This window comes from Numida meleagris, chromosome 4 (assembly GCF_002078875.1).
Source record: "Numida meleagris isolate 19003 breed g44 Domestic line chromosome 4, NumMel1.0, whole genome shotgun sequence".
NCBI lineage: Eukaryota > Metazoa > Chordata > Aves > Galliformes > Numididae > Numida > Numida meleagris.
This window is the reverse complement of record NC_034412.1, coordinates 11,477,513-11,502,311: the sequence shown is the minus strand read 5'-3', so window position 1 is coordinate 11,502,311 and position 24,799 is coordinate 11,477,513. Positions and strand designations below refer to the sequence as shown.

The window sequence follows — 24,799 nt, the reverse complement described above, 5'->3', positions numbered from 1 at the left end:
CACCCGCGTCAGCCTCAGCCCCGGCCGTAACCAGAGCGCCAAGGTGATCCGCGCCGACCCGCAGGGCGGCCGCCGGCGGCACAGCTCCGAGACCTTCTCGTCCACGCCGAGCACCGCCCGCGGTGCGGCGGGCGGCGGCGGCCCTGGGGCGCCGTTCTCCTGCGGCGGCGCGGGGGGCGCCGAGGAGGTGAAGCGCCACAGCTCGGCCTCCTTCGAGAACGTGTGGCTGCGGCCCGCCGCCGGGGAGCCGCCCGCCGGGGGCCGGGGGCCGGGAGCCGCGCTGGAGAACGGACTCAACTACATCGACCTGGACTTGGTGAAGGATTGCACCAACCGCCGCCACCACCTGCACCCCCCCGCGGAGGGCGCCTCCGGGCCGGGGGGGAAACCGCCGCAGCCCCGCTCCCCGCGCGGGAGCAGCCACTCCAGCGACGACCTGAGCGCGTACGCCAGCATCAGCTTTCAGAAGCGGGAGGAGCCTTAGGAGCCGGCCGGGAAGGTGAGCTCCGGGGGCGCGGCCTCGCGGGGCGCTCCGTGGTGCCCTCACGACGGGGTGGGACGCGGCGCTGGGCTCCCCGGGGCCGAGGGGGGCCGTGACCCCGCGGTGGCTCGGGCCCGTGCCCGGAGTGCGGTGCTCGAGCACGGACCGGCTGCTGCAGTCCCGTCCCGGGGGATGCTCCCGAGGTGCGCCTGCACGCGCCCGCTGACACCGTGTCTGGACTGCGTGGGTGCGGTGTTGTGGTGCGTAGTTATGGTGTGGTCTGTTTAAAATGCAAAAGTGAATTGGCTGAGAGCATAGGGCTGGAAATAGGAAGCTCCAGCTTTAATCCTCCTTTGGCCAGTGCTTGTTCCTGTGGCTCGGAAGGGCGGCGAGCCACGCTACTTGTGTTTTCCCACACGCAGAGCTCTGCTGGCAGCATCACCTTGCGGGGCTGCGCTGAGCTGGAACTCAGCACGGTTTGGAAAGTGCGTTGAGCCTGAGGAAGACTTGGGAGTCTCCAAAGCGTTGTGTCCACCATTTGTGTTTCAGCCGATGTGGAGTATGGCTGCCCCGTGCTCGCGGCAGTGTTGCGGACAGCATGAGAAGCAGGCCCCAAAAGTGTGCCTTTGGCATAGGCCAAAGTGGTGTGTTCCATTTTTCCCTAAATCTTTCCAATTTTCATTTGGGAAAGCCCTTTGCTGGGCTGTTGCATCATGGTTGCAGGTGGCTGGTGAGTAGAGGTGTTGCCACCAACAGTGCCACATTTCTGCTCTGTAGAAACTTGATGCAGCTCAGAGCAAACATATCTTGTCCAGGAGCTGGTGCAGCACAGTGCAGGTGTTGGAGTCACTCCGTGAAAGGTGACTGCCATCGTGCACTGGCAGCCAGCTCCCTGGTTAGCTCTGCCATGACACGTGCTGTTAGCAGCTCTCAGTGTGTTTGAGCAGCAGCGGTCCCAGCAGTGTCAGTGGGTGTTGGCAAGGATGTGTACACAGTGATGTGAGGGGATGAGTCTCATACTGCTCTTTATTATTTTATCATAAGTATAATAAAATATGATAAATGTACTGCTTGTATCATGTGTTCGCTTGGTGCAAGGGTGGGATGCTCAGGACCAGAGCTTCCATTTTGCATGGAGGCAATGTTCATAGAACCTGAACAAAGGCAGAACAGACTGTCTGCATTTGCTGCCTGTTAGTGCAATACACTGCTAGATGTTGGTCCTGCAGGACTTGTGGATGCCAGAGCCAGTTCAGAGTCCAAAGAGAGGTCTCAGATCAGTGCAGGTGTTGCTGCTCTGGCTTGGATGGAGGCAGGAAGGAAATAGTAATGTTCTGTTTGTGTCCATGTGGCTGTTACAGTGCTCAGTGAGCAGATGCACTGCGCTGGACCGTACTCTTTGGGGAGGCTGCCAGGGCTCTGGGATGTCCCAGTCAGCATTGCCCTGAGCTCCTGGGGAGGTTTGCCAGGGGATACAGCGTGCTGTGTTGCCATTTCCGTTCGTAAGAGTATTGCTGTTCTTCCCCGTTCCGTGCTAAGAGTATGGAAGCGGGTGCCAGAGAAATCCACCGCTGGGGTCTGGGGGAATGATGAACGTGTGCAGGAGTCAGAGACTGCAGGTCTGAGGGGCAGCAGTGCCACAGCTGTTCACTTGCAGATTTTCACAGATGCGTTTACTTTGCTGTGGACGCCTTGCTTTAATTGATCCCATATGGCACCTTAACACAAAGGCTGTGGCAGAGCTCTCCATCCTGGTGGTAGGGAGGTACCTGCTGGGGCTGTGCTGCTCAGTGAAATCAGAATGTGCCCACTTGGCCCAAGAACATGCTGAAAGCACCACACAGCTGCTTGCAGGGGAGCATGTTGAAAGGTGTTGTCTAATGGAGGAACTGCTGTTTGAAGTTGACTCTTCTTTCCCAAAATTAGGATTGGGCTAAGCAAGTAGAGCTTCTCCTGGGAGGCCGGGAAGAGTCAATCTGTAATTATGTGGGGAGTCTGCAGCCATGCTGCCCCATGCCCTCTCCATCACCCAGCTCAGCTGCTTGCAGCCTGCTCAGATGTTAACCCATCAGGCTTCTGTTTCCCATGCTGAATTCCTTGCCATCACCTGGAGCTTCTCTCACAAAGTTCGGCCTGACTAGCTCACCTTCTTGAGTTCATTAGAGGAAAAAAATCAAAATGTCCATGTTAGACCATGCTTACATCTGTTTGTTGTCAAGTCCTCAGACCTTTTCTGCTTTGGAGGTGGAATTGGGGTTTGGCAGGGGAATCAGCCTACGCCAGTATATCTTATGCCATGCTTGAGAAACTCTGCCTGGAGGTGAGTGGTTTATTGGCCTGCAGACAGTGTGCTGGCACATGCCTGCAACAGTTGTGGAGAACCTTAAGGTAAAATGTTCTGTGATGGCATGAGCAGGGAGTGCGCTCCAGATCCAAAGCTTTGTGCACCCTTTCCAAGGGGCAGCTGTGCAGACTCCGTCTCACCCTGTGTCACCCTGCGCTGCTCCTGTGGTGTGGATACACAGATGCTGCCTGGAAGGGCAAGGAGGCAGCTGTTGTTGATCTTTCTGCTGCCTGAGCAATATGGAGGAGTAAGGAAAAGCGGCTTGGAATGTTGCAGGTACAGTAGGGAGACAGCACCAGGCCTGGTGAGGGAGAGCTGAAGCTGCAGGTATCCATAAGGGACAGGGAAGGCTGCTTTAAGTGCCCTTTCTTTGCTCTCTATCTCTTGCATAGCTGTGGGTTATTATTTATCCTTTTAATCTCAGAAGTGGCAGAAGAACTGTGCCTATTCATTTTTCTTCCTCCCTCTCCATAGAGCAGGCTTCTTTCCCCTTTCCCCCCAACAAAGGCCAAAACTATCTGGATAACTCTTGTTTTATCCATTCTGGAATGTTTTCTTGTTCCAGACTACAAGACAAGGACCTCACATGTTTGTCATTCAACTCCCAGTGGGTAAAATGATTGCTGCTGCTCTGCTGCAAGCCAGCAGCTCCTCTCCTTGTTCTGCTGCCCTATCCTTCCTCAGTCCCTGCTACTTCCAGGTTGCTCTGGCATTACGCTCTTAAGGTTTCTCTTAACCTCTTTAAAGTGTACTTGTTTCTCTGAACATTAAAGATACTGGCTGAAACAAAAATCACATAGATTTTCAAATTAAAAAAAAAAAATTCACCCATCCACAGCACTTCTCTGCACTCTTTCAAATCCCACTGCTTCTATTGTCACACACTGTGGGCTGTTTCCTAACATCTGGCCCTGTCTTAGCCTTTGTAGCTTTCTTCTCCTCATTCTTTTAAAAGTGCGGCAGTAAAACTGCTGGAAGCTCCCCCTGTCCACACGCTTTCTTCTGCGTGGGAGAACTGGGGATTGCTGCATGTGCTGAGTCCAGCCCGTGGCTCCTCGGTGCTTGGATCCTGTGGCAGGAGGACTTCTGTACTGCAGTCGCTAAATCCTGCTGGAAAACACCAGCCTGTGGCATGAAGCTGAGGCCATAGCTGGGGATTTGGGGATTAGTGTTGCTGTAAGGCGTTTTATTCCTGTTTAGGATTTTGCATGCGCAGGTGAGCAGATGTAGGAAGCACATCCTCAACTTTGGGGATTGGTATGAGAAGAGAAACCTCCTAGAAGTAGCAGGGGTATGAAGATGAACTGCAGATAGCTTGTGTTCAGAGTATGCAATTGAAAAATAGTCCAAAAAGGAAGCCAGTAGAGTTGGCTCTCAAGAAACAGGAAGGGCTGAAACAGGATCGCAAAATGAGGCAGGTATGTGGCTTTGATCTCTGGAGCTTCAAAGCAAAGGCGTTATTCCCCTGCCTCATTTCCATTTCGTTGATGAGCATGAGAACTTGTGAAAGTGTGTGCTAATAACACTGAGTAGAATATGTGCAGCCCAAACAAGTGGTAACTTGGCTCCCTCGCAGCTGTAGCGATGCCTCTTTGCTTAATGTGTGGTGGGACTTTGCTGCTGTAGGACAGCAGGACACGGTGCAACAAGACCTGCAAGGGAGTTGTGCCTTGTGTCAGGCTCCAGCTAAAGCAGAGTTCTCCTGAGGTGAAAAATTAAAATATTCTTGTGTCTTCTGAAAATACACATTAGCGTAAATAGAAAATTACTCTTATATTAGTGTCTGATATATCTGCAATGGCTTCTTGGGACATTGCTTTCTTTTGTATTTTATTTTATTTTTTATTAATTTTTGATAATTGGATTTGCTTCCTCAGGTTAAAAGGTTGAGGTGGAACAACTGAAACACAACGATTACCAAAACAAGACGTGTACCATTAAAATAAGTTTGTGGGGTGAGATTCTTTCCAGAACTGAAAGAACAGAAGTTTCCCTAGCTTTGGGTCAGCACCAACACAAATACCAGTGCATGAACACGAATACCAGTGCATGATGAAAGTTTTCCATGCTCTGTGGGCATTACTGTAGTGAAAACTGTGCATTACTTACTGTATGAGCACACCAGTTTTCCCCATACCTAGTTATTTGCCAAAATTGAGCCTCTGTCTCCACATATCTGCATATTTGCAGTTGTCCTGTTTAACAAAACCACAAGCTTATAATTGTTTTTTATTTGTTTGTTTTTGTTATTTAGACAGTAGATCCATTCCTACATTAAATTTTAGTACTCATTTATTCCCTCCTCCTTTGGTTTTAATGACAAGTTTCTCAGGACTTCTCTTTTTTGTTTTCCTGGCTTAAAAATTGCAGTTCTATGGCTTATTAACCAGTGCAGTAGATAATGAAGAACTATCTGGACTTCTTTACCCCATAGATTTCATGTTTATCATAGAATCATAGACTCATTAAGGTTGGAAAAGATCCCTAAGATCATCTAGTCCAACCATTGGCCCACCCCCACCATGCCCACTGAGCTGTGTCCCGCAGTGCCACATCTCTATGTTTCTTGAAAACCTCCAGGGACAGTGACCCAACCACCACCCTGGGGAACCTGTGCCAGTGTCTCACCACTCTTTCTGAGACAATGTTATTCCTAATATCCAACCTGAACCTCCCCTGGTGCAACTTGAGGCCATTCCCTCTCATCCTGTCGCTGTTACCTGGGAGCAGGGGCCTACCCCCACCTCGCCAGAACCTCCTTTCAGGCAGTTGTAGAGAGTGATGAGGTCTCCCATGAGCTTCTTCCAGTCTGAACATCCCAGTTCCCTCAGCCTCTCCTCATAACACTTGTGCTCCAGACCCTTCACAGCTCCGTTGCCCTTCTCTGGACATACTCCAGGGCTTCAGTGTCTTTCTTGCAGCGAGGGGCCCAGTGTCAATGTTTTAACTGGTTTCTGAATATGATTTAATTTTGAGAATGAAACACAACATTGCAGGGCAAGGACGACACTCATTCTTAACTAGCAACTGTGGAGAGTCACATGTGTTTCCTTAGATAACGCTCGTAAGTGGAGAAATACAACTCCTAAATTAAGTACACAACAAATAAAACTCAGCGAACTTTGACATCCAAAAAAAGTATTGTTATTATGAAATGTGTGGTGAAAGGAGAACTGCATTCACATAGATTTTCTTTAACTGCAGTATTTTCTTCTCTACACTGCACTACTTGGACAGTTACAATAAATTTTATTAAAACAGGTTCACAGTTTCACAATTTTTCTTAGGAAAATTTTTCTTATACTTCTTAGGAAGTATAGATTCCTTTAAAATTCTTTTCCCTTAAAAATTCTTTAACGTAAATAATATCTTATGAAAGAAAATCTTAAATGGCAAAAATGTTGTGGCTTGTTCCAGCAGATCTTGGGGTTTTCACTTTGTGGTAAGAGCTGCAATGCAAAAATGTTAATATTAACAAATGTATCTGAGTTCCCAGTTTGTCAGAATGCTAAAAGCTGGCTTTTGGTCTTCTATACATAATGCATTAGAGTACCCATTCATAAAAGTGAGTAGCATTATTCTATTTTTACCTCATTCTACCTTCTAGATAAATGGTGATTGTGATAGTTATTATTTTGAATTCGTGAGATAAAGGTAGTGAAGGAGAGGTGTCGGTAACTTAAAAAAGATTCTCAAGTTTAGCAGCTTTATTCTCTGCTTACAGAAATGTTGGGAGATAGAACAAAAGGCAAGGTGTGAACAGATAAAGGAGATTTAAATAAGTCTGGCACTCCTAACTAACTAACTAAAAGATGTCTTGATATATATCTCTCTGATCGTGTTTGACACATCTAGGTCATGTTCTCTGAAGGCTGTTATTAGAGATTTAACCGTGGGTAATTGCAAACTGTATTTTCTTCAGAGTAGTGTTTGATCAGGTACGTGGGGCAGCAAAAGTTTGTTTGTGTTCAACTGTTTGTATTAATTTGGGAGTCTGGTTAGGGGATCTGCTGTCAGCCACCTGAACCGTACGATGAGATGCACCCTGCCTGTGGCGTAGCACGGAGGTTTGCCCCTGTACCGTTTGTCAACTGTTGTAAGATCCCATTTATTTGGAAACCAGGGATGTGGAAAGAAATGACCGATTAAGTTCTCAAGAAAGCCACACTTCAGAAGGAAAGGAATTAGGTTATAGGGGTGTTTCACTCGTTACAGCTAGCAAAACCATTGAAGTGTGCTTGTACATTTGATCTGTCCGATTATACGTGTTATAAATTCAGTGTGGGAACATCTACAACTACAATTTAATTTGCTATATTCTTTTTTATTTTCCAAGTCTGTGTAGGTTGGATATTTGTAAATCACTAGGGCATCTAAGCATTGGACAAGCTTTCTTTGAAAATCAGAATCTGAAGAAAAACAGGAAATACCCATCAGCCTTGATTCTTGTCCTCTTTCAGTGATGTGGCTTTCCATGCGGTGCACAAGTGTTTGCTAAAACATAACTGTGAGGCGGGAACTCCTTAAGCTGGCTGTGCAACTCAATAAAATGCATAACCAGACTCTGCAGGGAAGCTTTCCTTCAGTGGAGCAGTTCTCTGAAGGGGTAAAAAACACTCCCAACAAGTGAAGAGTAGGCCAGTGATTGAGAGTTCCTTCTGCCCATATTTGACTGAATTTACACTTAAAGCAGAACAAACAAAAACCAAAACAAAACAGCAAGAACAAAAGCAACAGAAAACCAAACAACAATCCTTTATTCCTGCCAAGAGATAACAGACATGTAGACATCACCAGTAACAATCATCATTAAACACTGTGTCCAAACGCATATCTTGGCCAAGAGAAGGAAAGAACCTCCAGAAGCGTAGATTGAGGTGGAAGATGGTATGAGTTTGTTGCTCCTCTTACTGTGTATCTTGGTTTGAGTCTTGCTTGCCAGTCTGTAGGTGACAGCAGGGCAGTGGAGCAGAGGTGTGGAGCTGGAGACACTGTGGCTGCAGCCAGGGCTTCCTTGCTTCAGTTCTGACTCAAGCTTCCCGTTCCCTGTGCTGTATTCCAGAGGTGCAGGAGAGATCAGAAGTAACAGCTGATGGTGTCAGTGAGGAAATCTGAATTAAAACACTTGGTTGTAATTTGTCTTCAGCATAGCTGGCCTGCATTTAAAGAGCTAGGTAGGAGGGAAATTTTTTAGCCATAGAGAACAAGAATAAGCAACTTTTTACTTTGGGATATATCCTTGAGGATATATCCTTGAGTGTATTTCCTTCTGTAGACTGGTTGCATTTCTTGGAAGAGACCAACGCAGGTAGCCCAGCTGCACAATTGTTGAAAGAGGTTGGAAGATGGGGAAGGGTCTGGAGGGCATGAGGTGTGAGGAGCTGCTATGGACTCCTATTAAAGTCCATAAGTGTATTTACGCTTCTTTACTATCTCTGACAGAGTACTATGTGAGTAACAAAGTACTGCAACCCTAACAAGGATTACTTACTATGTTGCATAGCACAGGTTTACTAAGGAGCAAATGCCAGATGTTGCTTTTAATCCACATCTTAAGAACTGTGTGCAGTTCTGGACACCATAAGAGGACATAGAACTATCAGAGAGCATTCAAAGGAGGACTACAAAGATGGAGAAGGGTCTGGAGGGCAAGGTGCATTAGGAGCTGCTGAGGGCCCTGGGTTTGTTCAGCCCAGAGCAGAAGAGCTGAGGGGAAGCCTCATGGTGGCTGCAGCTCCTCACATGGAGCAGAGGGACAGCGCTGAGCTCTGCTCTGTGTGACAGTGACAGGGCCCGAGGGAACGGCATGGAGCTGTGTCAGGGGAGGGCCAGGTGGGGCCAGGGAGAGGTTCTGCACCACAGGGCGGTGGGCACAGCCCCGGGCTGCGGGAGTGTAAGAAGCATTTGGACAGTGCTCTCAGAGATAGGGTTTGGGTGGTCCTGCGTGGAGCCAGAGGTTGGACTCGATCTTTGTGGGGCCCTTCCAACTCGGGATATTCAATGGTTCTGTGACAACTAGGCTTGCTCAGAGGATTTGGAATGACTTAGATTTCAGTGAGGTAATAGATTGCTTATTGTGGTGGGAATGAGGACATTTATGATGGCTGTATGAAGAGCAGTGAGCAATGCTCATCTTGCAGTGCTGGTAAATTCAAGCTGAACAGCTTTCGTCTTGTGAAAATAAGTGGCACTTCAAATCCTTGTGATGGTCAAAAATGTGTTATGGGCAGGTCACTGCTTTGAAAAAAGTGAGAAAAGCGCCTCTCATTTTTACCTGCAACATTTAACCTATTTCTGTTTTTGGCGTCCCTGCTCACACAGCACAGGCACAGGTCTTTCTAAAGCCTAGGTGTGCTGAAATTAACTGAAATATAAGAAACCTGTAATTGAGGAATCTCAAAAAGCTGCTGCATCCTGGGTGTGGCCCTGCAAGCCATTTGGGCAGACTGAGGCAGCTTGCTGTGCTGAAAGGTTCTGCTCCCGCTGTTCCTCCTGTGCTGCCCATGTCCTCCTGGGGTGCTTCTCTGCGGCACACTGGGGAGCTGCTGAGGTGTGCTGGGAGGAGATGGACTGAGGCCAGGGTGTCTGCAGCGGTCCTGTCTTCACTCATCCTATACATGTAGATGGTGGCTGTAGTTAGGCTGGCTTATTAGTTAGCAGCTGTTTATATTTCTCCATTTTGCATGTAGCAGCATTCAGATTTTTGAGAAACTGCAAAATAAAATGAGGAATTCGGTTTGTTTAGGAAGCTGTAGGTTGAAAGCTGTAAATATTTTTCTTTTTGAAAGTTAATATTTGCTCTAGTGTCAGTATTTTGGAAATAATGTTGTATTTTGTTGACTTTATAATCATCTGGTGAACGTGATGCTGAATGTCCTTGAATTCTTTGGACAGCTGATGTGGGTGGGTAGCCAGTGTGATGTACCTCTGTCTGTGAGGGAGGCAGAGGCAGGAGAAGGTAAATAGAACAGGGCGGCCCATGGGTGTGCTGTGCCTGCCACTGTACTTAGAGCGTGCAGCTGATGAGACTTCACTCTTAAATGGAGCCGATTAATTAATACGCAAGCTAGTTTTGAATACTTTAAACGATATCAGTGTTCTTAATGAAACAAAGCTCTCCAATGCATTTCATTCTTTTGGATAGGCAACTTCTTTTCCTCACAAGCTGTGGTACAAGGGAAAAGCCCTTCTGGAGGTGTGCGGGCATGTAGCTAGGGCATGTTTTTTCAGGCCTTTGAACTAGGTTAGGAATGTGTCTCAAGATGGAAGAATGAATAGTTATTTGGTGCTCTTAGCCTGCAGGCTTGAAGCGAGAGAGGAATGTTATTGTGTCTTCAGTGCCTGGTGCGCGCAGCCGTGTTGTGCAGGGACTGGCATGGCTCAGTGCCACCCCGCGCACAGCTGCTGGCCACCAGCGGTGTTTCCTTAGTCACAAGGCTCTGGGAAACTGGGGGCATATCTTCAATTAGGAAATGCCCTTTAGAGCAAAGGGATTGCCAGCACAGAAGTGTACCAGCCTAACAAATCTCTCTGATTACACTGATGCGATTCTCTGTACGCACGTCCCCCTTTTTCCCTCCTCTCTATGAATTGCTTTCCCAGGAAAAGGATAAGTATTTACATTTCTCTGAAATTCTGTTTTGACCCTGATACGGTGGCAGCGTGCCCCTGGAGGGAAAGACAAGCAGAGGCTGAGAAAGCAGGGTGGTTCAGGTTGGAATAACCTTTGGAACGTTTTCTGAAAAATAAACCTGCATTCAGAACTAATTGTGCTTTAATATGGTGGTGTTAGCTAAACTAAGATGGATCTGTTCAGTCAGAGCAATTCTCAAATGCCATCGCTGTAGTGGGTATGATTGGTGGAGTATCCAGAAATGGGGTTTCAAGCACTGAACGCTCATTTTTTGAGAACAGCAGCCACCGCAGTAGATACCCAGAGAACTTCGGGTTTATTTCAGTATATGACTAGTGTAATTACGTGAGTGGTTTATTCAAAGCTGAGTGACATCAGCTGAAACTGAGAAGATAGAAAAATGGATTTCATTTCTTCAGTTGTTTAATTTTCCAAAAAACACCTTTATTAAATGTGAAATCTGGAAATCCACAGTAAACAGGCCCACTCAGTTTCAACTACTAAATATAGAGGAGTCTTTAATACAATAAATTGCTGTCATATGCAAAGTTTATTTTGTTAAGCAACTTATTTATGTATTCATGTATTTCAACATTTCATTAGGATTTTCATTCAAACTCAGCTTGACAAGTCATAAATAGGAAATTGAACTAACTAGTAAATGGTGACTTGTATTGGCCATTGATTTTAATGGTCAAGAATCGGCATAAATATACACTAATGGTATTATCTAACTGGGAATTACACCAAATGCTAAATTAAAAGGTTATATTGCAAATCAGCATGATGTAGTGGTTATCACTCTTTGAGAATGACCATTAAGAACATAAAAAGATAAGTTTCCTCATTTGCTAATCTAAATGTGATTATTTTAATCACTTTAATTTGAATTAATCCACCATGAAGTCAAGTGTCAGTATATACATGATAATTAAATATGCTTGAACTGATACGGTCATGCAGAAATAGAGCGTAGCCACAGAAAAGACCTGGTTCCAGGACCTCGTGTGATCTGGAGAGGAGAGCAGACAGAACATAACACAGTAAGAGACGGGGAGGGTGCGAGAAGGGGACCAACCACAAGGTCAGGGAAGTGATACTTAAATGTAGGGAAGGATAAGAGAGCCAGGCAGGCCATGTTACTTGGCTGGCCTGTTAGTGGGTCATCTTTGAGAGGAGTTTCACAAAGTCAGAGAAGGCAAAGTTGTGTAGGAAGGGGTGCAGGGGGGATGAGTGAGCAGGAGGAGGAATTGGAATAATGCTGGGAAGCTCACGTTTCAGTCAGTGTAATTGGGCTTTAATGACTTGAATGACTCGTAATCTCTTAGCTTGATAGGTCATTATAAAATTTTAAACATAGGTATGAATGAAGTTACTTACACTGATTTCATTGTATGCTTGCGGTAGTAGAAAGCATGGATGTGCCAAGGATTGTTAGAGGAAAAGAGGAAAAAAAATGGTATAAGATGTTGCTAACATTTTTGCAAACTTATTTTGGAGGAAAGTTTGCATGATGGTCCTTTTGCATGAGTACTATGAAATATTTCTCATCTTGGTGGGGCAGGGGGAGGAATCTTCAGTTGATAAATTGTTGTAGCCCACTTGAAGCTGATGGGACTAGGGCAACATACCTCCTTTCGGAGTGTGTCGCTTTAAACTTTTTTTTTTCCTCTGTAAGCTGCTACTACATTGTTCTGTTTGAATTAATAACAAGTCCCCATTAATTTTAATTAGCTCTGCTAACGAGTTACTTCTAAAGTGCTACAAAATGATCTGTAATTCAGTGTCTAATTTATCTTCTACCTTGGGTATTTCATCTTTTCTGAAAATTCTTCCCCTGCAGATTGGTGAAGACATTTGATCTGTCTTGATTGGAGCTTGTTTACTTCTACGTTTGTTAGAGTAGCTCATCAGCTGTTATTCCTTTAGCAAATAACTCCTGTGATGTTAATTGTACTTTATGGATTTGGGTCACATCTTAGCATTTGCATTTAGGCTGAAGAAATAAAGGCAAAAGTCTGCTGTATGCTGAGTGTTCCAAATAAATGGGACTACAGGACACTTAATTGTAGTGTTTGTGTTGTAGGACTTGAATGGTTTCTGTGGCTTTGCAACCTGTGGGTTGGGTCTGTCAGTCCCAGAAGCCTTTGCGTGCTGGAGTGTTGGTGCTGGATTTGATTCTCAGTGGTTTTATCGAAGTGGGTTTGCTTCTTTGTTCTTCTTGGAGGCACCTCTATAAAATAGGAATGTAGTATAGCTACATGTGTGCTATTGAAAAAAACACTTTTCCATTATGGTCTGTTTTGGTTCAGGTGAAAAATAGCAGGGTGTTTCTGAGACAAGGCATCTGTCACTGGCAAAGCTGCTGCAGTAGTGTCCATACTAGTATAGCTATCTGTGTTTGATATCTGTTCAAACAAATCTTTTCCCCCGGACCAAATACCTCACTGACAAGCTAAGTTTCTAGTTTAGATAAGGCCATGTGTATGTGGAAAGCAATTTCAGGTGAATGTGCCTCTCAGCCCTGCTGCAGTCGCTCCAGATGGCATGCGGAAGCAGAGCGGGTCTGCCCCCAGCCCTAGTTCACATTCAGAGGTTATAGAAGGATTCAGCCAGTCACTGACTGACACAAGGAAGAATCACTTTCTCTGAAACATACCCTGCTGATGTAGCAGGAGCTCAGATGAGCCTGTGGAAGAAAATTGTTGTCTGTTCATTAAAAAATCTTTTGCTTGTTCTCCCCTGTGGGGTGAGGTAAAAACCGAAAAAGCGTGTTGTCCAGCAGACACATGATGGTAAGAACAAAGCTGGCTTTAACTATTTGATGAGCTTCTAGCACTCCGATCTGCATTAGGAAGTAAGCTCTTAAAGATAGCTCTGCTGCTCCACGGAATGGTTCCAGATGGAGTTTGGGTGCAGCTGGAGAATTAGCATGCCTCAAGAACACAGAATCATCTGTGGTTTGACTTTTTGTTTCTTCCTTTACTTCATTTTTCTGTAACTTTCTGTTTTAAGCCGTATTTATTAAGAAGTATTACTGCACTCTTGTTTGTTTTTTCAAACTACTGTGTCATTAATTTGGCCAGAGAGGAGGAAGGTTAAAGTTCCTTCTTACCTTCTCCCCCTCTCCAGTGAAATTTTTGATTGTTCTCTTTAATGAGTCATTTTCTCTACAGCTGAAGTTAATTTAACGGCTCATCCAAACAATGAATGTTTTCTGAGCAAGGAAGCGAGGGAACTCCAGTTCTTTCCCCTTTTCTTTGTGTGAAGGTGTGTCCTGGGTGTTTCCAAAAAACATGGAAAAGAGCATGGACACAGATTTCTTACAACTTTGCCGAAAGAAACTTTAGTTGTTTTTTTTATTTATTTTTTATGAGCTTGTCTTATTGCGTTTAGGTTATGTTCCTCCTGTTCATGGATTCGTAGTAATCCGCCAGTCCATATAGCTGAGCAGTTTTCTTCCATCTTAAGGGGCACTGACAGTGCAAGTATTTTGGCACCTTCTGGTCAGTGTGCTTGCCTGTCAGAGACAGGATTCCCCCTGGTTCACTCCGCTGCAGCAGCTGAAGGTCACACAGCGCACTCTTCATTTGCCATCTGGCAGTTTATTACTAGCGATGGTATGGAAACAAGCAATAGGAAAAGCAGGACCAGAATGGCCAGTGTATTGTTGCAGATGTGCAGTGCAGGCTGGGTTCCTGTGGCACCTGCTCACCGGCCAGTCTGCAGGCCTGGCTCTGCGGGTCTACCCCACCTCCACGGTCGCCTTTGGGGTCCATTTGTAGTTGGAATTGCAGTGCCTTAGGAAGATAGGTTTTGTTTTGCCTTCTGAGAAATGCTGTGATGTTTTAAAACCAGGTTGTCCTTTGTACCATTATCCTGAGGGCAGCAGGAAGGGATGGCTTTGCTCATGTGTTTGCACACTGTGGAGGAATGTCAGACTTTTAGAGTTTGGTAGCGGAACTTCCATTGACTTGAGTGGAGGGGTGCGTCCTCAGCCCTACAGACAGAGAGGATGGAAGCAGATAGTGCTTCCAGTGCTCTGGTGCTGCTCTATGTCCACAAATGTTCCATGGGCCCTTTATCAGTGGTTAAAAGTTGATAGCAGATGTTCCTGAACTCTTAATTTTTCTGGTTCTTATTTCCCGTACTGGAGCGTATGCGTACATCAGAAGGAGGGTTGTGTGCTCTGTGCTGTTGAAGCCAATGTGCTCAAGTTCATTGTTTTCTGGAGAAAAAGGGTCATCAAAGATTGGAAATGAAAATCACGTGTTAAATATTTCTGACGTGTATGTAATAGATTTGTAAAATCTGTTTCATACTTCTGTTTGTTGAACGTGGGGTGCTCTGATTTGGCTGCATAGTACCAAGTTATTGTGCGTCAATGTCCTCACACAAGGCTTTGATTAAGCAAGGAAAAAATGTTGTGATTTTAAAGGCTGGCCTGTGTACAAGCTTGCACGGAGGAACAAAAAGTGTGAATTCAAGAAGTTAGCATTTTTATTTAAGTGTTTTAATACCATGTATAATAGTGGCTGGTCTGGGCAAAAAGAAAGCCATGGAATAAAGGGAAATATTCATTTCAACCTTTGAGGAAGACACAGAGACATTCCATAGCAGATCAAATTTTTATTTATTTATTTATATTTTACAACTGGGTATGGTGTTAACCAGGGTAGGCTCAGTGACTGTTTACTTGTGGGCCACAGGTATGAATAGCTATGTAAGGTTCAGTCGTCAGCTCAAGCTCCATGTGGATCAGCCAGGCCACTCCGCCCCCCATATAAACCCTTTTCGGTTTTGATCGCAGCATCTGACATTGTATTCCTGTGCTGAATTGAGCTGCTGATGTGCACATGGTGTCTTTGATTTGGACCTCTTTCTCCAGCTGTGCATCTAAATTCTGTGGACTGTAAAATTTAAGAGCTGGCTTTTTCTTCTTGCTTTCCCAATTCAGCTTTCATCCGGAGTTTTATCATTTGAAGTAAGAACTATCTGCTGTTCTTTTTTCAGCCCCAGCTTGATTGTTTTTCCTCTATCTAATCCCGTATGTAGCTGAAAATACAATTATCCTAGATTGTTGGGCCAACTATATTTATTCTTCTTTTGCAACCTGTTGATAGCTCTTGTTTTTTTCCACTGCATCAAAAATAAATGCCTTGTTTGCTTACAGAACCTTAAACCTCTCCTTTGTCCAGATGGCAGACAAGAGGTCATGTTCCCTACTGTGTTCCAGACTTCATTGTTTTCCTCTTAATTTCTGCCTTTCTTCCCCAGTGCTGCTCATCTCTGTCGGCTGGAGGAGCCCGCTCCTCTGGAGCGCTGCTCCTTTTTGGGTTCTTTGCACATCATGTCAAGAGGAGGAAGGTGTTATTGGAGCAGGTGAGACACCAAAAGGTCTCCAGACAGCCTCTAGACAAGAGAGTTTGTACCTCATCAGCCCAGAGCATGGGTGGTACCGGTGTGTGGGTGCCCTAGCTGGCCCTTCGGGCTTACTGGCATGTGAAACCACTGCTGCACATGGGAATGTCCCCATGGCCTACAGAGGCATTCCTCCCAGCACAGGCACTGAGCAGGCGCCTAGGGCAGGGCTCTGGGCTGAAAGTGCCTTGATGTGGGGAGGGGAGAAATCAATTTTTAATTCATGCGCAGTTCACTTAACTAATAGAACAAATACAATGAGGCTTATTCTATAAACCTGTCATTATCAATAACACATGAACTGGTAGTTTATGTTGCCCAGTGCACGCCTTTGACATACAGAGGATAGATTAGTAATTTACTTTTCTGTGAAGCACTAGAGTGATACTTTTTTAATGCCATGAGGCAGATTCTATCTACGTCTTGTTTCTAAGATCCACAAGCAACTATTTTAGTTTGGGCTCTTTACCATCTCATTACTTGTTTGAAAGTTAAGAACAGATGTGCATTTCCTTTTTTTTATAACAAAGATGAAATACTTAAAACTCAAAGCATTCTTTCAAACTGGGAGAAATAAAGATTTTTCCTCGTGTTTCAGGACTAGGAAGCTATGAACTTCAAGGGAAAAAGTTCTGGATAAATAAAGAGGAGGTCCTAAAGACCAAAAATGTGTTAATGAAATTTTTACTTCAAAAGGAGAAACCTTGAGATTGACGCATAACTGATGGACAGTGCTGCGAGCTCTGCAGCGGGAAGCAGAAACCACGTCATCCCTGACCTCTGGCTGTGAAGGAATGAATAAGGCCATGCCACTGTGACCCACTGCTTATTTTTTGACTGTCCAAATGTTACCGGGTCTATCGTGATTGCGAAGACGTGTTTCTAAGGCCTTAGTCTGTGCAAGGTGTTGGTCGCTTACAGGCCCAACCCGTGGCACTCTCTCATAAAGTTGCGTGTCCTGTACTACTTGGCTCAGCACAGTTAGAGATAGGAGACCTCACTCTTTGGATGAAGTTCTCTGATGGGATGTGGGAAGGAGTGTGAGTAGTTGCAGTGCCGCAGCTGTTTGTTCATTAGTTGATGAGAAATAGCCCAGCTGCATCCCTTGGCAAGTTGCACATGCAGCTCATGACACGTTGACAAATATCACACTGTTATTTCCCTCTACTTCGATGTATCTGCTTGTCTCTTTTCTCTCTCCCACTAGATCTGCTGGGACAGGGGCTGTCATTTTATTCTGTTCACTCAGCAGCTGGCAAAGTGAGGCCTTGTGGCTGAGGCTGCCATGTGCTATCGCAGCACAAGCACAACACTAACTGCTATCGCTGGTGGTTGCATCCGCTCCTTTGCTGTGTTGGGCCGTGCCTGAACCTGTAACATACTGCTGAGGTTCCATGTCTTCCGAAGACCCAAAGCAGTGAGCCTCACCGTGCTCACAGACCTTGAGTGCCATTGGCAGGCCTCCTCCCTCTCCTCCCCTCCAGTATCTGTTTCTGCCAAAACATGCCCAGAAGTGCTGGCAGAGGGATTTTTTCCAAGCCTGCATCATCAAGGTTATAACCAGGAATACGACGTGTGTACCAGCTTCCTTTCCTCTGTGTTTAACTTTGAATCACACATGTAATTTCTGTCATTACCTTGTAATCTGTCTTGCTGCCTCTACTTGCTGATTGGAATTTAAGAATAACAGAGAGCTTTTTAAGAAGTCCATCTTTCATTAGTCTGTAAGAACTGGGTCTTTTTTGATGTCAAGTGATGTTTAGTTAAAAAGCAAATGACAATCTGCATTTTTTTTTTTTTCCTCTCCCTGTGAGCCCAAGCTGCTCTGCATGGAGCAGACAGACCTGGTCTCTGCCCTGAGAACTGCCTGAACCTCAGCATTTTGAAAAGGGAGGAAGAGCTTCTAATTGTTCCATTTTCTGACCCTGGTCATTTAAATTTCAATCTTCAGTGATTTTGGCTGTGATGAATCTGGATAGCCTGGGAGGTTCCTCTTCTGGGGGCACCTGAGAGAGCACCAGGCCACTGACACAGGCAGGCGAAAGGCATCAAAGCGCACAGTGTGATCACTTGAGCGGTGCAAGAGGGAGAGCTGAGTTTAACAAACAGAGGGGCCAGGAACTAGACTTCAAAGGGAGCACACCCTTCCCTTCCCCAGCTGCGTTCTGCCATGGAGGAGAGGCAGGGAGTTCTCCAGTGGAAGTTTGCTTCCTACCTTTGCCTTGGGGAAGAAGTTCAGAGAGATCTGAAGTTAGCTTAGAATTTCAGAGAGGTGAAAGGAAGAGAGCGGATAATTATGAATTTTCATGCCAAAACCCATCATTCACTAGTAGAATTTTTTTATTTCGTCTTGCATTTTGGAGGAAAAAAAGGTGGTGTTTTCTTTTCCCCTGTGTTTTCTTTTACTTTATTCTTTCTCAGTGTGACTTTATACTAGCTTTCTTACCCACTGCCATCTACAGCTCTTCCCCCATGTTTATTGCTGTGAGCTGTTTGCGTTCCTGAAGCACAGATAGTTGGAATATCTTTTTGGACAAAATGTTCATGGTCCTTCTATAGCTGAAGTCCTTTCTGTAACGTAGAGTATAGCTTTGATTCTGTTTGAGTTTTTTTCCATTCGCATACGAAACCGTAAACTGTAAAGGGAACTTGATATACTTGTACTGTATTTGCAATTTAGATTGCAGAGTGTTTTGGAGTGCACATGTTTGGCTGCCAGTGAAACCACTGGCTGTGAGTCAGAAGGCATCGAACACTGTTTGCTAAAGTGTCCTTAAGGGTGAGGTCACGTAAAGGATGGAAAAATGTTTCAGAGTGTTCTGGGAAGCAGGAGGAGGGGATTTGGGACTTGGGAGCAGGTGACCTGGGGGGCTGCAGGGTATGTGTCAGCTTGCCTCTCCTGTATCAGCTGAAAAGCCATTTTAGGTGAGGCAGCGCAGCGTGCAGCGCCATGAGCCGTGGTGCCGCGGGCTCCGTGGGGCGCTGGGGTTGTTCCTCCTCGGCTCCACGTGGCAGAAGGGATGGGGTGGCTGATGGGGAGGCAGGCCACGAGCTCCTTCTGGAAGGTGCTGCTGCTGGCAGCGTGCTGCTGACAGACGCGTAGAGAGCAGCCTCACTGCCTGCCTGCTCGCAGCAGGAGCCGCAGGGATTTGGGAAATGGGACAAAGTTCAGGCGCTCACCGCAGCTCGCACTGCGCCCGGTCGCGCCAGCTGCCGCCCAGCTGCAGCCTTGTCGTTCTGCCTCTTCAGCTCCCTTAGTCGAAATGCGTGCTGTTAGCGTGCTGAGTTGTTGGTATTCTTCAGACACTGGGGCTCGCTCGAGCTGGCCCCCAGGACAGCCTTGCTTCTTCTGGAGAAGCCGGGGAGAGCTGCCAGCAAGCAGAGAGGTCAACAGCACCAGCAGAACCTGCACCATAGGTGCAGGCAGCTCAGATTCAAGCAAACACAAAAAGCACTAAATTAAATGTTCTTGAAAAGTGCACGTGCAGTATTTTTTTATCGTTGTCAATATACCTACTGTTTCTTTTGCAATTTTACAACTTGTTTTGCATTCTAATTGTTTTCTTCAGAGTCACTAATTAGCACTGAAGTCCTTCTCCTTGCTTCAGAATACCACCTTCTTAGACCACCAGCCTGTGTGTTTGCTCCGTGTCAATCACATGGGCTGTGTTTCAGTAGAGCAAGCAGCAGGGTTAGCTGCACGGGAAGCTGCAGTGCTGCACCTCTGTGAGCAGGGCTGCTGACAGCACCTGTGCTTGTGTGCAGGCCAGACTGCACCTGACTGACAGTGCTGTGCTCTGATCTCACCAAACTGGGATGAGATTGGTGTTTAGTTTGCTCCTCTCTACGGCGTCCATTATCCTTGTGGTCAAGCATGACCAGTTCATAAAAGATGTAGGATAATAAATAATCATCTTAAATTCACTGACCTGTCATCGTCATGTGCCTCATTTCCCTTAATAACTTAATGCCTTAACAGATGAAAGTCCTGGTCCAGGGAACCTCAAATGAATAATTGGTTCAAGTGGAGCAGGACAGATACAAATGAAAGGACATGAGCAGTGCTGGTCAGCTGAGGGCAAATGTGTTCTCCATGCTGTGGTCTGTCAGTGAGGTGGGCTAAGGCCAAGCTCTGAGAAGTGGCAAATACCAGAGTTGTATGTGTGTCTTTCAGATAGTGCCTTCATTTCATTTGTCAGCTCTTCAGTTTTCTCATGCAAAGTACTGCATGTTTTAAAGGGGGTTTAATGTTTTTTAATGGTAAACGCATATGGAAGAATCCAAAAGATTTGAAACGGAGCAGAGAAGTTGAAAGGAGAGGGATGAGCTATAACGTTGGAGACAGTTACTGCCTATCTTAAAGAGATTATAAATGATGTTATTTATTGAATCTGACTTGTTGTGGAGGGCTGAGTATTTGTGCCAGGGTAAATGTGATAGTAGCAGTCTTTGTCCTCTTAACTACGTTAGCCAAACTGGAGATGTGCGGGGTCAGGTCCTTAGAACCAAAAGTGTGATTTAGCATATGCTACTATATCAAAAGTGTGTGCTGGCAACTTATCGCTAACAAGTTGTTGCATGTACAGGTTTCAAAATGTTTTGAAAACACCTTCTTCATACAAAAGTAGTAAGGAAAATGAGACTGAAATAGAAGCTATGTTACCATTTCAAAGCGAGAGACTTGTTGCTTAAGACACTATTCACGAGGAAAGGACAGCAAATGTGATGTTGAGAGTGGAATGTCTTCTTCAGTTTATGAAATTGTATCTAAGGTTTTGTGATGCCTTATGGGATCAAAGCAGACAGAACATCTGGAGTTGGATAAGGAAGGAAATGATTTGTAGGATGAAAGAGCATTTGAGACTGGCTTCATTTTAATGAACTAATTCATCTTTGTTTAAAAATGTAAACAGACTATCGTGATTGTAAAGGTATTTAAATTATAGGGAAAAGGGAAGATAGAAATCTATGTAAGTAGGAAAGGTGTTTTGTTTTTTCTTTCTCCTTCAAGAGAAGTTTGTCCCTTAATAATGTGAAAATTTGTTTTTACTTGTATGTTGAAGCCAACACCATTCCCTGTGCAGATTTGGAAAGTCAAAGCACATTATGCGAGGGAATGGGTGATGCATGGTAATTAGAAGCCAAATTGCTCTTTCCTTTCCCTCTTTTCCCAGAGGAATTTGGAGCTGCTGGTTGTGTGGTCAAGACTGAGAGACTGCACCATGTTGCACCACACAGCATAACGCCACAAGCTGTATCTTCTTCAGTAGGCACTACAACAGTGTTAATATGTACTTTGTGAAATTTCTTACTATACAGATAATTTTTTTCCTGCCTGGTCTTATTGATGCTTCCCATGTTATAGCTGTCTGCTCTGAAACCTCTCACTCCTTCCACAGGCTGGCTTGCCATTTTCATCTGTTTGGGAAGCCACAGGCCAGCTCTTGTTCCTTCAGAGGAACCTTCTGTCTGCTCTGCAGGGACAGGAGGAGGCGAGCAGTGCCTCCCACCTCAGCCTTCTGGCGGGACAGCATTGCAAAGGGATTCCATCCTTGTTCTGTGGCAGTAGGTTGCTAGCAGCACGGTCACTTCATAATTTGCTTTCTTTCTGTTTAGGAGCGGAAATACTGTTTGGTTTTTAACATCCAGCTGTTTGGTGACGGATGTGTGGAGGAAACGCCAGCAGTGTGTGGGGCAGAGCAGCAGATGCCAGGCTGAGAGGAGCTGGTGGGCAGGGACCTCGCTTTGCCCGCCCTTGGCCCGCGCCCTGTGGCAGGCAGTGAGGAGAGGGCTGGCTGTCATCCTGGCTAATCAGGTTCCAAAAGTTCTGTGATTTTAGTGTGGCTTTGCTGTATTTGTTACTGGGTGCCATATTGCAGTGTTCTTCTGACTTGTTGACTTGTAGGGAAACAAAAGGAATTTGTTACTTCTATTTGGTTGAAAGCATTGTGTGCCACCTAACCTGATACTGACTCCAAGAAAGTTGTACTACTTTGCTTACATTGAGAGTGCAAACTTAGATGCCAGGTTGGCTAAATCCCCTAGCTATGGCTAAAAAATAGCTTTCTCTTTTAAAGTCCAGTCAGCAGAACCTGATGAAACTCTCATTTTTAAAACTAGTCAAATACTAAAGTAAGGAAAAGTCAAGCAGAAAGTAAAAGACAAAAAGTTCCAATTACTTTATTCAATACACATTAAAATATTTGGTGCACTTTCTCCCGGTAACACGGACTCATGTAATACAGTAAGACCTTAATTATGTCTTGTCCTAAGACAAGGCCACCTCTTGTGTGGTCAGCAGTGCCTCTTGGCACATCACAGCCCACAGAAAACATGGTGATCTCCTGGGGTTTGCTCAGTCGTTTGTTTCCTGCTGATTTTCAAGTATTGGAATTGGGTAAGTTCTTTTTGAAATTGGAGGAGCATGTAGGTCAACATTTGTCCGTTGAGGAGGAAATCAAAGGAAACGCTCTGAAAATGTAGTATTCTTACTCAATCCTTCTATTTTTTTTCTAAAGAACCTGTAACTTCATAGGTGAAAGAGCAAGATTGTTTTTTTCTTTGCTGTAGAATAAACAAGGGGCTGGTGTTATTGTCAGTAAATAGAGTGGCACAGAATGCCCAAAACAAAAATCCTTTTAGACTAGAATTCAGGTCTTTCCACTCTCTGTTTCATGCCAACAGTTTTTAATGTCTCAGAACCCTTCTGGATGCTCTTCCCAAATTGGATCATATGACAGGAAAAGAGAATTTTGTGCTGTTCTTTACTGTCTGTCATGGAGATATGGTTATTTTTTTATCTTTTTAAAATTTGTCTCTGATTTCTGTCTTACTTAATAAATCTTCTGTATTTAGTAGTCTTACCACAGTGATAAAGTAGCTCTAGTGGTCTTGATTGATCTCAGTTGCCTTCTCTGTGGCTTCTAGGCATTACTCAAACCAACAGCTTGATTTGTTAGCTTGCACCAGCCTCAAAATAATTCCAGTTCTGGTGAAAACCAAGTAGTCAGATGCTGTGTCAGCACTGAGAAATTCCAGAAGGCCATCATATAACTGAGTGGTCAAAAAAAAGTGGTAGATGAACCTCAGCATAGGTAAACATAAGTCTTCAACTGTAAGTTTTTTCCAGTGAGGAAGAAATTAGTGTAAACCATGGCAGTGTGATGCTGAGCTCAGACCTGGTGATTGCAGCCTGGGAGAGGCCTTGATGTTGTCACTGACAGTTCTCCAGAGCCATTGCTTCAAATGTGGAGCAGCAGCAGCTAAAAAACAGCCAGAAGACCCTGAGCAGTGCCTTTGGCGTCATCAGAGAAAGGTACTGTGAACAAGAAGGTGTCATTTTGCCAATGTTTAAACCATTGGTGTGCCCCTTTTTTGAGCACTGGGCAGTTTTGATGTCTGCACCTTAAGAAAGATGTATTTTGGGGAAGGTACAGAGAAAGGCAGCTCATAGACCAGGGGATGAATTTGCTGTGTATGTGGAGCAGGTTTTGTCATTTACAAGGTTCCAGTGAAGAGAGGAGAAGCTGTGTAAGGGGAGTATGATCAAGGTTTACAAAATCAGGAAGGTGGTGGGTAAGGTGAACACAGAGCTCTTGCTGATGGAAATCCTGCAGTACCAGAATTACAGGACACTTGGTGAAACAGATTGAAAAAAGTATTTGTTTACACAGCAGCACCTTGCTGTCAGAGGATGTTTTGAAAACAGACGGTCTGAACAGGTTCAGGACAGGGTTAGGAAAACTCGTGGTCAGCAAGTGGTGTGAGGGAAGTGGACCCAGAGCATGGTTTGCAGGTTCTCCCTAAACAGCCCCTTCTTCCTTGCTGGAGATGTGTTCTGGGTGTGGGAACTGTTGGTCTCACCCAAACGGGCATTTCTGACACTGAGCGCTTGTGTTCTGTGGCATCCTTCTGCTGCACACTCAAAATGATGCTACCATTTGCAGCGGGATTAGGGGGAAGCAAGAAAGCTTCTCGTTTTGTGTTGGTTTTTTTTTTTTTGTACGTTTAGTGAGTTTCACCTCTAAGGGAGACTTTTGATCTGCTTACTTAAATTCATCAGTATTGCAAGCTGACCTGGCTATTGCTTTACAGTAAGCTGGAAAAAATTTTCTTCTTTCTAGCCAGGAAAAAGAGGCTGGGACATCCATCTGGGAATGTGATTCATCTGGGTCACATTTATCATTTTCCTTTCAGATTACAAGGAAAGGTTCAGGACAGTGTTCAGCTACCAGAGGTTGAGCTTTATTTAGATTTAGCTTCCTTTAGTTTGTGGTGATGAGCAGGTACACTGTTGTTTATACAACAGAACTCTGAATACATTTCATCACTTGATCGGTGTGACATAGTCCTTGGTGTTTGGTTTTGTCCCACTGCACTTTGGTAAGTGTGGATTCTTCAGCCTCTGCTTCATCTCAGAGTCGCCCGTCATAGAATCACAGAATTGTAGGCGTTGAAAGGGACTTCTGGAGAGCACCTAGTCCAACCCCCCTACTATGACAGGTTCCCTAGAGTAGGTTGCAGAATGCTGCAAATTGGTGCAACTCGTTGGGGGAACCATGCTCGTGAGTGAGAGTAAAAACCTCCGGTAAAAGGCATTGAATCCTAGTCTGAAGAATCTGAGTACTTAAGTTAGAGTCTAAGAGAAAGTATTGCGCTATTTTCAAGTGAATGTGGTTTTGTGAAATTCTCTTGAAGTGAACTTCAGTATAGCAGTGGCTTGTAGGGTGGTAACCACTGATAACTGGAAGACAGTATGCCTAGTGCTGTTAGTGGTTTTCTCTGCTATATTTTTAGATTGAATTTGGGTGGAAGTCTTCTAAAAGACAGATTAATAAAGAGAACTTGGAGCTTTTGCATAATTTTAAGATTGGAGAGGTTGTAAGACTGAAAAAAAAGCAGTCTGATCAAATACCGAAAG

The 24,799-nt window shown here is 45.1% G+C and overlaps 1 protein-coding gene across 1 annotated transcript in view; it reads left to right on the top strand.

Annotated features, from left to right (window-relative positions):
* IRS1 (insulin receptor substrate 1) overlaps positions 1 to 24,799 on the top strand; it is a 49,251-nt gene that overhangs the window by 3,139 nt on the left and 21,313 nt on the right. The window contains exon 2 of the mRNA XM_021393671.1: positions 13 to 499. Within this exon, the coding sequence (XP_021249346.1) occupies positions 13 to 484 (472 nt within the window). The 3' untranslated portion in view covers positions 485 to 499. The remainder of the gene's footprint in view (positions 1 to 12; positions 500 to 24,799) is intronic.